The 14,156-nt window shown below is 42.6% G+C and overlaps 1 protein-coding gene across 3 annotated transcripts in view; it reads left to right on the top strand.

Annotated features, from left to right (window-relative positions):
- slc6a8.S (solute carrier family 6 member 8 S homeolog) overlaps positions 1 to 14,156 on the top strand; it is a 43,888-nt gene that overhangs the window by 28,866 nt on the left and 866 nt on the right. For all 3 annotated transcript variants that reach the window (XM_041575328.1, XM_018232776.2, XM_018232777.2), the window contains exons 5-13: positions 3,773 to 3,907; positions 5,483 to 5,586; positions 8,271 to 8,395; positions 8,529 to 8,641; positions 8,964 to 9,101; positions 9,753 to 9,855; positions 11,353 to 11,453; positions 11,808 to 11,978; positions 12,510 to 14,156. The exon at positions 12,510 to 14,156 is cut by the window's right edge and continues 866 nt beyond it. In XM_041575328.1, coding sequence (XP_041431262.1) covers positions 3,773 to 3,907; positions 5,483 to 5,586; positions 8,271 to 8,395; positions 8,529 to 8,641; positions 8,964 to 9,101; positions 9,753 to 9,855; positions 11,353 to 11,453; positions 11,808 to 11,978; positions 12,510 to 12,647 — 1,128 coding nt within the window. In that variant the 3' untranslated portion in view covers positions 12,648 to 14,156. The remainder of the gene's footprint in view (positions 1 to 3,772; positions 3,908 to 5,482; positions 5,587 to 8,270; positions 8,396 to 8,528; positions 8,642 to 8,963; positions 9,102 to 9,752; positions 9,856 to 11,352; positions 11,454 to 11,807; positions 11,979 to 12,509) is intronic.

Here is a 14,156-nt window from a genome sequence, read left to right as displayed (position 1 = left end):
TGCTCTTGCATCGCTGCCAGGTACATCCTTACAGAAAAAATACTGGTTAAACTCATGGGGTCCAGATAAAATGACATCATATAGACCTTTTCTCACCTTTTATGCAACAATACCCACACTTTATGTATTTTTCCACAACTTGCCCTTGTTTTTAAAAAAAATAGGGGACATTAGTGAATCCTGCTCTCACCATTTTTCTGTTTACCCACCTCTCAACAATAAGCAAAGTGGTGTTTAACTTGGGTGCGATGTCACACACAACAACCTTTTCACTGCCAGGGTGAGAAGCACTATATATACTAACATCATGTCATCTTTGTGACCCTACGTCTGCTATGGAGCTGGGCTCCCTATAGGGAGAATGTGATCTACATTTATCATGCAGCTCCAACTCTCCTGTCCAAGTCAGGCCTCTGCTACGTTACTTATTCAGCCTGGGTAGCGCCAGATGGTGTCCTGCAAATCTGCCTCTTGAGGCTTACTCACTGAGCATGGGCCTGGAGGAGGGGCACTGATGAATGTAGCGCGTGCCTTCATCCAACCACCACCACATCCTACAGTTGTTCTTATTCAACAATAGGAAATTTCTTCTCTTAAGAATGAGCAATTCAGTGGAAAAAAAGGGGGGGGGTGTGAAGGTTCCATTTAACTCCTATAGAGATTTTTTTTAAAAAGAGTTTATAGGATGGTGTCAAGGGAAGGGACTATAGTAGCGAGAAATGTGTAAATGAAGGTGGCCGAACACAGCCTGAGTGATCAGCCTGTGAGCTGAACAAGCAGATACTATACAAGGGGTCATACATGTATGGAACTTTTTACTGTTTTATTTAGGCTAGGGTTACATCTTCCCTTTCAGTCAAAATACATTTTCTGCTAGAACCTAAAAATCCACATCCATCAGGATGGTTGAAATCGCCAAAGCTCCCAAACAAATTGGCATGAATATGCTGCTTAATGCATGTTGCACCTTTTTAGTTCAGGCCCGCCTAGGATGGTCAAAATTCGGTCGGGGCCCCCCTTAGCTAATGACAACATTACAGATTTAGGAGAAAAGCTGGTTATTCACCCATTCAGCCATGATTTCAAGAATCTCTAGGGCATCAAATAAATGCTCAACCCAAATCTCTCCTAAATGTCCTTCAAGCTTGGCTTTCAGGTATATTTAGGAGTGTAAACAGGCGTTCTTCCCAAATGTCACTAGCTGGCTGCAGCGTAACATTCGGGTCCTGGGCCCCCTAACAAGGAGGTGTTGGGGTAGTATAAGATCAGCTCCTTACAGTTTTGGAGCCACTAGGGAATGGGATTGTGTACAGTATATCCAGGGCAGCCATCAGGGGGGGACAGGGGGGAGAGTTGTAGGGGGCCCCTAGGGTAAGGGGGCCCGGCCACACCACACTTACTTGATTAGCCGGGCCCCCCATCTTTCTGAGAGCTGCTGACTTCGGGAAGGCATGGACGTTTAAGGGGCCCTGGCCACCAATTTTCTCATAATGTGTGGGGGGCCACCAATTTTTTTTCTCATGTGGGGTCCTAGCCACCAATATTTTTTAATGGGGGGCCCTGGCCATAAATGTTTTTTTATGGGGGGCCCTGACCACCAATATCTTTTTATTTTTTATTAACCTGTGGGAACCCTAGCCACAAATATTTTTTTTTGTTTTTTTATTGTGTGGTGAGGGACGGACCGGTGGGGAGGGCGGACCTGTAGGTGGGGCTTGCGGTGGGTGCAGCCCAGGAGGCCCAGGAAATTTTGTTGTATGGGGCCCTGCGATTTCTGATGGCGGTCCTGAGTATATCTATCAACACAAATACAAGCAGACCTTATTTGTATTTGTTCAGCAGTTGCACATCAAGCGTGCACGTACAAGGGCCCTCTTGCACAACTATACAAAACAGGCTGCAACCAGTGCTGATTTCTGTTGCTTTCATGGCTTTTCTCATTGGGGGAAATCAGTGCCCCCCCCCGCACCATAGCCCTAACAGGCTCCCCACCCTATTCATTCCATGAACTAGATAAGTATACAAAGCTATTATGTAAATGTAGGCTATAGGTGCTTTTGTTTCTCTGAGGCATGACCGCAATGGGAATGCGTGACTTCATGCTTTGAATGTTTGGCTAGGACAGCAGTCGGAAAAATATTCTCCCCACCTGCTTTTTTTTAAACTTGTCCATCATTGTTCACTGCTGGTTTGGAAAGAGACATGAGACAGGGAACAGAGCGGGAGGAAGAAATATGTATGTGGCTAAAGGGTCGTTTTATTTAATTGCTGTTGCTGCCACTAGTATTCACTACCAACACATTGTCACATTTCTCATACTTGAAGGACACAGAAGGGTAAATTCGCTGGGTGTTCTAAGATGTTGGGCACCCCCAAGTGATTTCAGTTGCTTACATGCTCCCCTGTGCATGTGCTGGTGCTTTTCTTCTTCTCCTTCTACTTTCTTCTTCTACTTTTAGTAGCATTTGCCCTTCTCTAGGCATCCTGCTTTGTTGGGGTTAGCACATGCACAATTCTGAATTTTTCCCATAATTTCTGTACTGTGCATGCAGTCTCCATAAAGAGGACACCTTGGAGAAGAAAGAAGATGGAGGTGAAGCAGAAGCTTGATATGTATCTGTTCATGTGTTGTGGATAGTTGGTGTAGTGCAGACACCAAGAAGGCATGTGTATAAAAGAAGTGGCTAAAGGTACAGAGGCTGGGGATTTATTTAGTATATAGACCAGCATGAAGCTCTGGCATCAACAAAGTTACGCCATGTGTGGGCACCTGTTGTTCTGTATATCCATACAATGCCAAGTCATCTTTTGTGCCATGGTAGTAGCCAACCTTTCAAAACAACCCACAAGCCCTCTGTGCCGTCACAGAGCCTTCTTTATTACTGCCAGCATGGGATCTGATGAAATGCCAGTGAGTGTTCGGTGTCGGAGTGGCGCAAGTCAAACTCTCTGCAAAAGGGCATGTAGCAAGGACACCTGAATTGCTAGAACAGGCTTTCTAGGTAAACAGGGTCAGTTTAGTGCAAATATCATGACCAAGCTGTAGGGCATGCCCCTCTATATATAAAATAAATGAAGCATTCTTTTTTATTAGGCTATACTGTCTATTTTTAAATATCTTGGTTCCTTTTTATTGGCACTATACGTCTGTTTGGGAAGGGGGATCATCTCTTGTAACCCGATTCCTGTATATTTGAGTACAATAATATCACTATTACTTAAATGTTCAGCTGTGGCATTGTGAGCCATAGGCACCCTGGACATGTCCCTGGAAGTGCTGTGGGTTTCTGGGGGTCAGGTGAGACTTAGTCCAGTAATCCTTGAACAATTTTGTGGCAGTATAACCATGCCATAGAAATATAGAAGGAACTGTGCATAAAAGTCATTTTCCAGTGAACTTCTTGTAGGGCAAAATGAGGCAACCTTTGTAACTGCAAAATCAACTCCTACCTGTGCATGGGAGGTGGAATTGCGCTACCTGTGTGACTGGCTGGGGCCAATTACTGCCATAAAACTCACTTTATAATCTTTTAAAAACCTGTATTTTCTACATCCTACCTTTCATTGTAGTAGAAGATATAAATGTATTTGAGTTAATCATTAGAAGGTCAGCATAGTATTTATAAGCCTTTCCTCTCCTTGGGCTTACATTCACAATGATATTTTTGTTTTAATGGGATGGCTAACAATAGGCACATGCCATAAACCTGAGGGCTTTTAAATGTTTGTTTCACCAAGCAAAATCTCTACAATGGTTTGTTCTTTCTTTCAGATTGTCTATTTCACAGCCACTTTCCCGTATGTGGTTCTGTTTATTCTGCTGGTCCGAGGTGCCATGTTACCTGGCGCTACCGAAGGCATCATTTATTATCTGAAACCTGACTGGTCAAAGCTAGGGAGCGCTCAGGTACAAGTCATTTTCATGGAATAAAAGTATGACGCCTATAACATAGATCACATCTCTATTATAGATGTGATCGCCGGTGGGTACCTGCATTGGGTCTTCTTAATGTGATCGGGTGGGGGAGGGCAAGTCAAGAGCACTGACTCTGTGGAGCCGGGCTGGTGGCCCACCGGGCTTTTTCCTGGTGTCCTGCCGGCTCAGTCTGACTGCATCTAATTGTGAGAGAGTGGGCCCTTAATGTCATATTCTCTGGTGGGCCCTGTCTGACACTATCATGGGTTATATGACCAAACTGCAGAAAGCTTCCATGAACATGCCTGTGAGTTACTCTCTCAAATTGGTGTACATGAGTTAATTCAAGCAGGTGCACCCTGTGGATTCATTCTTCCCATACAAGTTAATTGTAACCACACAGGGGTGAGTTAAAGGAGAAGGAAAGCTACTGAAGCAGTTTATGTCAATAGATTAGCCACAATAGTGCAAGCTATAACAATATATTTATTCTGCAGAATGCTTTACCATACCTGAGAAAAAAGCTCTAGAAGTGTTCTCTGTTTGTTTAGGATAGCGGCTGCCATATTGGCTTTGTGTGACATCACTTCCTGCCTGAGTCTCTCCCTGCTCGCTAATAGCTCTGGGCTCAGATTACAGCAGGGAGGGGAGGAGGGAGGGGGAGAGGAGCAAACTGAGCATGCTCAAGGCCGTGCCCTGGAGGTTTACGCTGAAAACAGGAAGTCTGATTCAGAAGTCCATGTGTACACAATAGAAGGAAAGAAATGTGGTGTTTCTTTTGACAGAGGACTCAAAGCAGCATTACATTGAGGGTTTACTGGTGTATTTATATAGACCTTTCCAATAAAGCTTACTTAATTTTAGCCTTTCCTTCTCCTTTAAAACAAAAAACTGGAATTATGTATTGGTCTTCAGTACAAGCCCAAAGACAGTTCAGTCCTTAAAGGAACTGTAACACCAAAGTGTTTTTAATTAATGAAAATATAATGTAGAGTTGTGCTGCACTGGTAAAACTGGTATGTTTGCTTCAGAAACACAACTATAATTTATATAAAGAAGCTGCTGTGTAGCAAAAAGCTGAAGAGGGAGAAAAGCACAGGTTACACAGCAACTAACCAATAAGCTCTATAGTATACAATGGGATTCTTCAGAATTTATCTGTTATGTACTCTGTGTCCTGCAATTGAATGTCTGCCCCCGTGGCTACACAGAAACTTATTTATATAAACTGTAATTGTTTCTGAAGCAAATGCACCGGTTTTGCCAGTGCAGGGCAACAAATCTCAAAAAAAATTTTTGGACGTTACTGTTCCGTTAAGATGAGATCTGTGGTTCCATTCCTGCTAGTAGCAGCCCAGAGCACACTAAAAACATGGCCGAACAAGATCAGAAGATCGGGCCGCGAGGAATGGCTCATTGGTGTTATAGGGCTGTGGGAACTCTGGCCTGGTACAGTAATATATCCATATACAGCATTTTGAGCCATTTTCCATTTTAGGGTCTAGTACTGCTTATCTGTTGGAATAGATTTTCATTGTAGCCTTATAATCTGTTTGTCCCTGCTAGGTGTGGATCGATGCCGGCACTCAGATTTTCTTTTCCTACGCCATTGGACTTGGTGCACTGACCGCTCTGGGCAGCTACAATCGCTTCAACAATGATTGCTACAAGTAAGTTGTTTCTCCCCTGTATGTATTACAGCTCATACACAGTTCAATACAGTATTCCCAGAACTTTGCCCCTGTACACCTAAATCAGGGGTGTCCAACCTGCTGCCCAGGATGGATATGACTGTGGCCCAGCTTGAATGAGAGAGAAAAGGAAGAAAAGGGAAAAAAAGAAAGAAATTAAGAAATAAATGTATGGAAAAACAGAGAAAACGAGAGTGAAATAACACTTTGTGCTCTCTAAGTCCAGACACATTAACCACCTCAGTCTGTAGTCTTGTTAGGAACAGGCTTACTATGCCAGGTTGTAACAATGTGGTGACCTATGGAGTAGGGAGGATGGGGGACTCTGCCCATTGCCCAGTTAGTAATAATAATATAATAATCAGTCTGTTCAATATCCAGGTGTCCCATATTCCAATGTATAGCTCCATCTGGTTATCCAACTCGTATTGTAGTTCTTTTCTGTGTATTTTCAGTATTTACAGTGTTTGTATTTCATGTGTGGCCCCAGACAATTTTTCTTTTTCCAATGTGGCCCAGAGAAGCCAAAAGGTTGGACACCCCTTACCTAAATGATGCTCTGCAGTTTTCTTCTTGTAGACCAGTGAGGTCATATAGTTTAGTGGAGTCTGCACTTTACATTCTGTCTTTTATTCCTTGCAGGAAAACATAACATAGCACAAAGATATTTATTCATACGGCTGCCAAGCATAAGTGGGATTGGGGATAAACAGAACTCCTGTTTTAGCTCAGGGCAGATCTTTCCAAGCGAGGGCTGTTTGTCCTGCATCTGAAGGAGAATGCCAAAAGCCTGGCTTAAAGAAGGAGGATAGGCTCCTAGGGATGATGCTCCTCTGCGCCCTTATTGGATGGTGCCGGATTGCACTGCTGGGATGACTGACCTTAAAGGGGTTGTTCACCTTTACATTAACTTTTAGTATGATGTAGAGAGTGAAAGTCTAAGACAATTTGCAATTGGTCTTCATTTTTTATTATTTGGGGGTTATTAGTTATTTCATTCAGCAGCTCTCCAGTTTGCAATTTCAGCAATCTGGTTGCTAGGGTCCAAATTCCCCTAGCAATCATGCACTGATTTGTATAAGAAACTGGAATATGAATAGGAGAGGGTCTGTATAGAAAGATGAGTAATAAAAAGTAGGTATAACAATAAATTTGCCTTACAGAGCATTTGTTGTTTAGATGGGGTCAGTGACTCCCATTTGAAAGCTGGAAAGAATCACAAGAAGAAGGCAAATCATTTAAAAATGAAGCAAATAAAGAATGAAAGACAGTTGAAAGGTTGCTTGGAATAAGTCATTCTATAACATACTAAAAGTTAACTTAAAGGTGAACCACCCCTTTAAGAAACAAATAGCCTTAGGATGCTTGGTTAATTAGAGGCAGATGAGTAGGGCACATATTTCAAAAGCATGCAAAAAAATGACCAATCGCAGCGTTGCTTCAAAATATGTAATCTGTGACATAACTTAATTCCTGCTTTACCAAATACGTCTTGTAAATCCCATTTTGCTATAGGCACTTTCCACTTTAGCATGCTCACAAGCTCTTCTGCCCTTAGGGATGTCAGAAGTTATAGTTCTGCAATAGGGGATTATTTCTATGACGTAGAACTGATCCCAGGGATTTGTATGGTCTCTGACTGTTTTATAGTATTGTACTTTAATCTAAGATGATCCTCGAACTTTGAGATACTTGACCAACTGTATGGAAAATGTTGGACAACTGCAGTGTGATAGAGAATGGGTCTCCAACTTGTCACCCTAGAGCGCCCAGGCATCTACGTTTGTCTTTTTGCTCCCAGCTCCGATTGGAGAAGTTGGTCATCTCAAGCGAGAAGGGTAGCCTTATATGTTTATTTGATGGCTGGAGAAAAAAAGTACACTGACACGTGTTTGTGCATCATATGATCTAGATCTCTCATCCTCCGTACCTATTTGTAGAGCAAAGACCTCTACCCTGAATTCTTAGTGCCTAGTGTTTTACACATTCAGAATTACGGCTGGTTGGGTGCAGCTGCTGTAAGGGACACCCCAGCTGTTATGCCTCATGCAGATCATGTTCCACCCCACTCCCAGGATAGTGCTGTGTCCATGCATGCCACATGGAGATCTTGATTGGCACGGTCACACTCTCTGCCTGCAGCCTGGGCTCACCAAACATAGACTTCAGATCCCTTCTTGTTCTGTCAATATTATGTCACTTTCTTCATTCTGGACCAAAGCAGCCTACCCAAAACAGGTCTGAGTGCCTGCAGCATATGGACAGGTCTTCCTGGCAGCTACTTGTAACCCCCAGCCAAGAAAACCTGTGCATCTGCTCCCCTTATGTCGGATGTGTGTGTTTCTGCAGGGAAGGTGGGGGGGGGGTCATTGGCTAATGCTGTAACTGCCAGTTGTCTTGGCAAGTCACATGGACTGTACATGGAGAAAAATGAGTGCCACATACTGTATAAGCAACTTTGTACAGCACTTCAGAAGAGAGGCTGCATTTTATCAGGATGAACTACTGGTGTGATTAGCAGTTCCCCTTGCTAATAATGGGGCATCTGGCATTTGTGGAAATACCCATAATATGCCTAGCTATGTGTTAAAGGTTTTGAATATGACTGGTATATGCGGAGCTTACTCTGTACTTGCAATAAACGAGACTCTCTTTCTGTGCAGGGATGCCTTTATACTCGCAATTATTAACAGTGGGACCAGCTTCTTTGCAGGATTTGTGGTGTTTTCCATCCTTGGCTTCATGGCAAATGAACAAGGGGTGGATATTTCAAAAGTGGCAGAGTCGGGTAGGTACCTCTAAAACCAAATCATGTCCTAGAGCCCTTTGTGAGCCATTATATTGAAGAAATCTAGCACTGTGATGTATCAGCAATCTGACTTACTACCTTTTACAAGACCACCTATATCTCTTACTTGTAGGGCCAGGCTTGGCTTTCATTGCATATCCACGAGCTGTGAGTTTGATGCCTGTGGCACCACTTTGGTCTGCTCTGTTCTTTTTCATGCTGCTGCTTCTGGGTTTGGATAGCCAGGTATGTCTACATTTGACTAGTTGGCTGAGGATTTTATTTACAGGGTCCTTTTCCCTCATTCCCTAATATGAATACACATAAATTAGAACATATTCTAAACATGGCAATTGGCACCATAATGCAAACATATTCTACATGGCTAAACATGATAACTGCCTTACAGGCAAACCAAAACGGCATGTAATATTGCCATAGAATGTGACGATATACTAGGCCTTTAATGTATGAATGGCTTCATTATGGTGTTTCAGTTAATCTGAGCTGTAATTCTATCACAGTTACTGAACCCATTAAACATCACATATTTGATTTCTGGTTACAGTTTGTTGGTGTGGAAGGCCTTATCACCGCCATCTTGGATCTGCTTCCAGCCCGCTATTATTTCCGTTTTCAGCGAGAGATCGCCGTGGCCATTTGCTGTGCTGTTATGTTCCTCGTTGACCTGTCGATGCTGACAGAGGTAAGGGCCAGGATTATGTTAAAGGTTCCTCCTTTGCAGGTTTATAATTATTGTAATTATTATAGATGGGAGAATATTCCATTGACAAGTGACACTGTGTTATCTATTGTACTGCTGCTCCAAAATAATAATGTAATAATGGCATACAGAGGAGCACACAGAGCCAGTGGATAGGCTGGTGGCCATAACAGTAACTTGGAGAAGGAATGCCTGTAAGTGATAGCCGTGGACATCAGAGTCATGAACCTTTGCAGCCTCCAGCTTTTATATGTAAACAGAACTCCTATACAGGTATGGGATCCGTTATCTGGAAACCCATTAGCCAGAAAGCTTCATCTCCCATAGACTCCGTTTTATCCAAATAATTGAAATTTATAAAAAAGATTTCCTTTTTTCTCTGTAATATTAAACCAGTAACTTGAACTTGATCCCAACTAAGATATAATAAATCCTTATTGGAAGCAAAACCAGCCTGTTGGGTTTATTTAATATTTACATGATTTTCTAGTAGACTTAAGGTGTGAAGATTTACAGAAAGATCCATTATCCGGAAAAAGGAAAAGGTCCCGAGCATTCTGGATAATAGGTCTCATACTTGTATTACAGCAAGGAATCAATGTTTAATGTATTTGTGTCTTTCTTTTTCCCTAGGGTGGAATGTATGTCTTCCAGCTCTTCGACTACTATTCTGCTAGTGGGATGACCCTCTTGTGGCAGACTTTCTGGCAGTGCGTGGTGGTTGCTTGGGTTTATGGTATGTAACACAGCCACATAGTAGTTGAAGTCGAAATAAGGCACACTTTCATCTACATCAAGCCTTTATTCAAATGCGTCTGTAGCGTAATTACCAAAATGTATATGTGTGTCGTTATAATTGTGTGTCATTTGCATGTTTATTGTAGGGCTTAGACAGATTCCCTCTCTGCCCTCTTCTCAAACTGATCCAAACTGATGAGTCTTCCCAAAAAGCTAGCTGCCCACTGTTTATTATAGAGGGAAATCTTTCAAAGGTCCCTGAGTAAAGGTGGCCATACACGGATAGATCCGCTCGTTTGGCGATGTCGCCAAACGAGCGGATCTCCCTCCGATATGCCCACCTTGAGGTGGGCAATATCGGGCTGATCCGATCGTGGGCCCTAGGGCCCAACGATCGGATCCTAGCGTTCGCCAAACGGGCGGTCGGATCGCGGGACCGCATCAACGAACAGATGCGGCCGCGATCCGACGGGATTTTTAACCCCATCCGATCGAGATCTGGCCGACTTTCGGCCAGATCTCGATCGGGGAAGCCCGTCGGGGGCCCCCATACACGGGCCAATAAGCTGCCGACTTGGTCTGTCGGCAGCTTTTATCGGCCCGTGTATGGCCACCTTTATTTGCAGCACTTAAGGCCATTGGCTTTAATCCAAAACATGCGCCATGGAATACCAACCAAAGGAGAGTCTTAAATAGCCATGTCCTTGGGATTTGCTGACATCGTACATACAATGGAAAATGCCACTTTCGCCAAAGGAGAATTAATCATGGTAACGGCACAGTATAAAGGAACTGCAAGGGCTTTTCGCAGTTTATTTTTCACCATTGAGGACAGTAGTGCCACTGTTAGGGCATGTTTGCAGCGTACAGTAGCTAGAGTGCAATGCGGAACCATGTAAATTACAGCAGTTAAAGGAGAACTAAAGCCTAACAAAAGAAGTAGCTGGAAATGTTGTACATTATGTTTTGGGCTTCTGTACCAGCCCAATGCAACCACAGCCCTTTAGCAGTAAAGATCTGTGCCCCCAAAGATGCCCCAGTAGCTCCCCATCTTCTTTTCTGCTGAGCTTAGGGACCCACTCACAATATACTGTACACATAGAATATAAATGTCAAAGTATAAGGCTGATTAGTAATTAATACAGATAATTACTACATGGCAGCACAGAAACCAGTACAACAAGTATCAGAATGTAATAATCAGCCCTGTAGCATCAGCTTATATTACAAACAAAACTAGTTTTCTAAAACTGCGACAACCCCCTAAGCTTAGCTTCTCAACAACTGCTCAGAGCCCACTGAGCATGTGAGTATCGCAGACACTTTCCAAGATGGTGACCCCCTGTGACAAGTTTGAGGTCCTGGATCATTGCTGCTATTGAGAAGCTGAAAGCTTTTTTAGCCATATTAGGTTTTGTTTTCCTTTAATAAAATGAGATGCTAAAACCAATGTGCAGCCCCTTCAATATTACTGATTTATTTGGTGTTCATACAGGTGCTGACAGGTTTATGGATGACATTGCACGCATGATTGGGTATCGCCCATTCCCTTGGATGAAGTGGTGCTGGTCTTTCATCACCCCATTTGTCTGTATGGTAAGTCATCTGTAGTTTTCCTCTCTTAATCTGCTACCTCCATGTCTGCTTCCCTGGTGTTGAGGCATTTGTGCTTCTTTACCAGAATGCACTATAGCCAGTGAAAGGGGGTCCCAAACCTTCAAACTTATCCCCATTTGGCAGAATAAGCCCTTCAGCTCCCTGCATTGTTTCACTGGCATACAAGATGGAATATTATATTGGTACCATTTTTTGGCAGCGATAGACTCATATACTAAATTTAGACTTCACTGTTGGCAGGTCCCAGTGTATCAAATGGATTCTGTTCTAATGTACAACTGCTGTTGTCAATAAGTTGTGGAATTGCTAACTCATCAACTTTCTCATCTCTAGGCCATCTTTCTGTTCAACCTCATCAACTACAAGCCTCTAATGTACAACAACAGCTACACATACCCCTGGTGGGGAGAAGCCATTGGCTGGGGCTTTGCCTTGTCTTCCATGCTCTGCGTTCCTGTTACCTTCTTGTATAAATTCACACGTGCCAAGGGATCATTGAAAGAGGTAAATGTTCAGAATGGTGAACTTTTGCAGCTGTGCCAGTGAGCAATGGTTTACCACATTTTGGCTTTTTTGTACATAAGCACAAACAGAATTTTCAGGGTTTTGTAATCTATGCCTTCCAAGCAGCATATGTGACCCTGATGATGTAGGCAATGTAGTTTGGACAGCTTAGTCTTGGATAATGAGCTGCCTTCATCAGAAATAGGGTGTTTAGAACTCAGAATTATGTTAATTGTTGCTATTGGGGATAATGGAATAGCAGCTCCAGACTAGTACAGCTAAACCCTCCAGACAAGACCTTTGTAATCTAACATTTGGTTTAGTCAAAAACAAAGCTACAGATATATTAGAGTAATATAATAAAAGTCATCAACCAGTTAACAGTTTCACCAGTGGTTTGGGCTCAAAACGTCTTATACCTTTCTGATGGCTTCGCTCATTTTATTGGTTCATCATCAGCAAATTTCATGGTCCTCCTATGCCCTCTGCAGTGTGACAGTTGCATAATTGTTTCTCTTTGGAAACTTACAGCGTTGGCAGCATCTGACGGAACCTGTATGGGGAGCCCACCATTTGGAGTATATGGCAACAGATCCAGATGTCAAGAGCTTGACCACATTGACCCCCGTGTCGGATAATAGGGTCATCATCTTTGAGAGCGTCATGTGAAGGTAGTCCCCCTGCAAACGCACAAGCCGCAACCACGAGATATTACTCTTAAAAAAGACAACTTTAATCACCTTGAGCACTAGACTTGTGCTGCTGAAATTCCATCTCATCTTCTGGCTCTGATGAAGTCTTCTTGGCTGTTGTAGGAGGTGGGAACCACAGTCCCAACCCCCAAAATGTGAATTATCAACCAAAAAACTGTGTGACTCTTATCCTTATTGATGCAGTTCAGCAAAGAGACAACTATTATTCTGCAAGGTTTCATGGTGTAATCTACCAGGAGAGTGGCATATAAATGAGGAGTTGTAAGCAAAATCTGGCATCACAACATGGGGCAATTTGTTGACATTTTAACAGGGGATTATTGCGTTCAAACCATCAGAGTAGAGGGATTAAATCCATGAGGACAGTGCAAGTTGAAACAAGGAAGGGCAAATCCTCATTCTTTACTCTTATTCATTGATTGTAGTTTTTGTTTTTTAATTCCCATGGATAAAAAAAACTGCAGCATTTTATGCATATTCCGCTATTCGCCCAGTGGGATTACAGCCTTGATTTAATCATGGAAACAGTGTCCCTAATGTACTGAGCCATTCTAACCTTACAGTTAATAACCTGGAATTCAATATGTACTTCTTCCAATCAATCAATTAACCAACATTGGCTTGGAAGGCATTAATACTCCTTAGGGAAGGACTGGAGTTGAACTGAAGCAGGTGAAGCAGAAGCATATGCGTGTTTTATGTTTCTGGAAACATACCAGGGTTCTGCAGGGGTTACCTCCTGTTCAGTGGGGTAACTAAATATTACTAGGCCCCACAGCAAATTATTTTTCAGGCCCCCAAAATGTATAAAGGTTGACCAATATTACCAATATATTTTAAAATTGTATATGAATTAGGACCTCATGGGGCCCTATACCTCCTGGCCCCCCCTGCAGCTGCAGAGTCTGCTTCCTCTATATTTACATCCCTGCTCCTGTTGCCGGCTAGCAACGTGGACAAAACCATTCACATCCAGTTGTATTATTGTAACTAATAGAAATGAGTGCCCTCCTGAGTATGTTTGCAATTTACAGTCATTTTTATAATTGTAGATTTCATGATATTATCAGTTTGGTAATATTATGAATTTGTGAACTAAGTGCCCCCTGCTGTTAGGCCGAGGAAGAATGACCATATCTTATTTTAGAGATTTAGCAAGCATCTCTGGACATTTCCTTGCTCAATTCTTTCTTTCAAACTGTGTTCTTTTTAATTGATAAAACTGGGATAGAGAGGTGAAATACCATGAGGGAATACCAACAAAAAAAGTCTCTGCGATAGAGCACTAATTGTTGCAATAATAGTGTAGTGCTTATCTGGAAGATTCCTAGTCATTTTTGACCAGGTCTCAGAATATGCAAAGAAACGAGTAGCAGGATAAATTGACTAAATTATGCATTAATAAATAAATGCACTGCTGCACAGGCCAACGGCAACTGCATCCAACGCAAAGCAAGTAGATCCA

Source organism: Xenopus laevis, chromosome 8S (assembly GCF_017654675.1).
Source record: "Xenopus laevis strain J_2021 chromosome 8S, Xenopus_laevis_v10.1, whole genome shotgun sequence".
In the NCBI taxonomy this organism is placed as follows: Eukaryota; Metazoa; Chordata; class Amphibia; order Anura; family Pipidae; genus Xenopus; species Xenopus laevis.
Note: the sequence above shows the minus strand (reverse complement) of the source record. Positions and strands in the feature narration are given on the sequence as shown.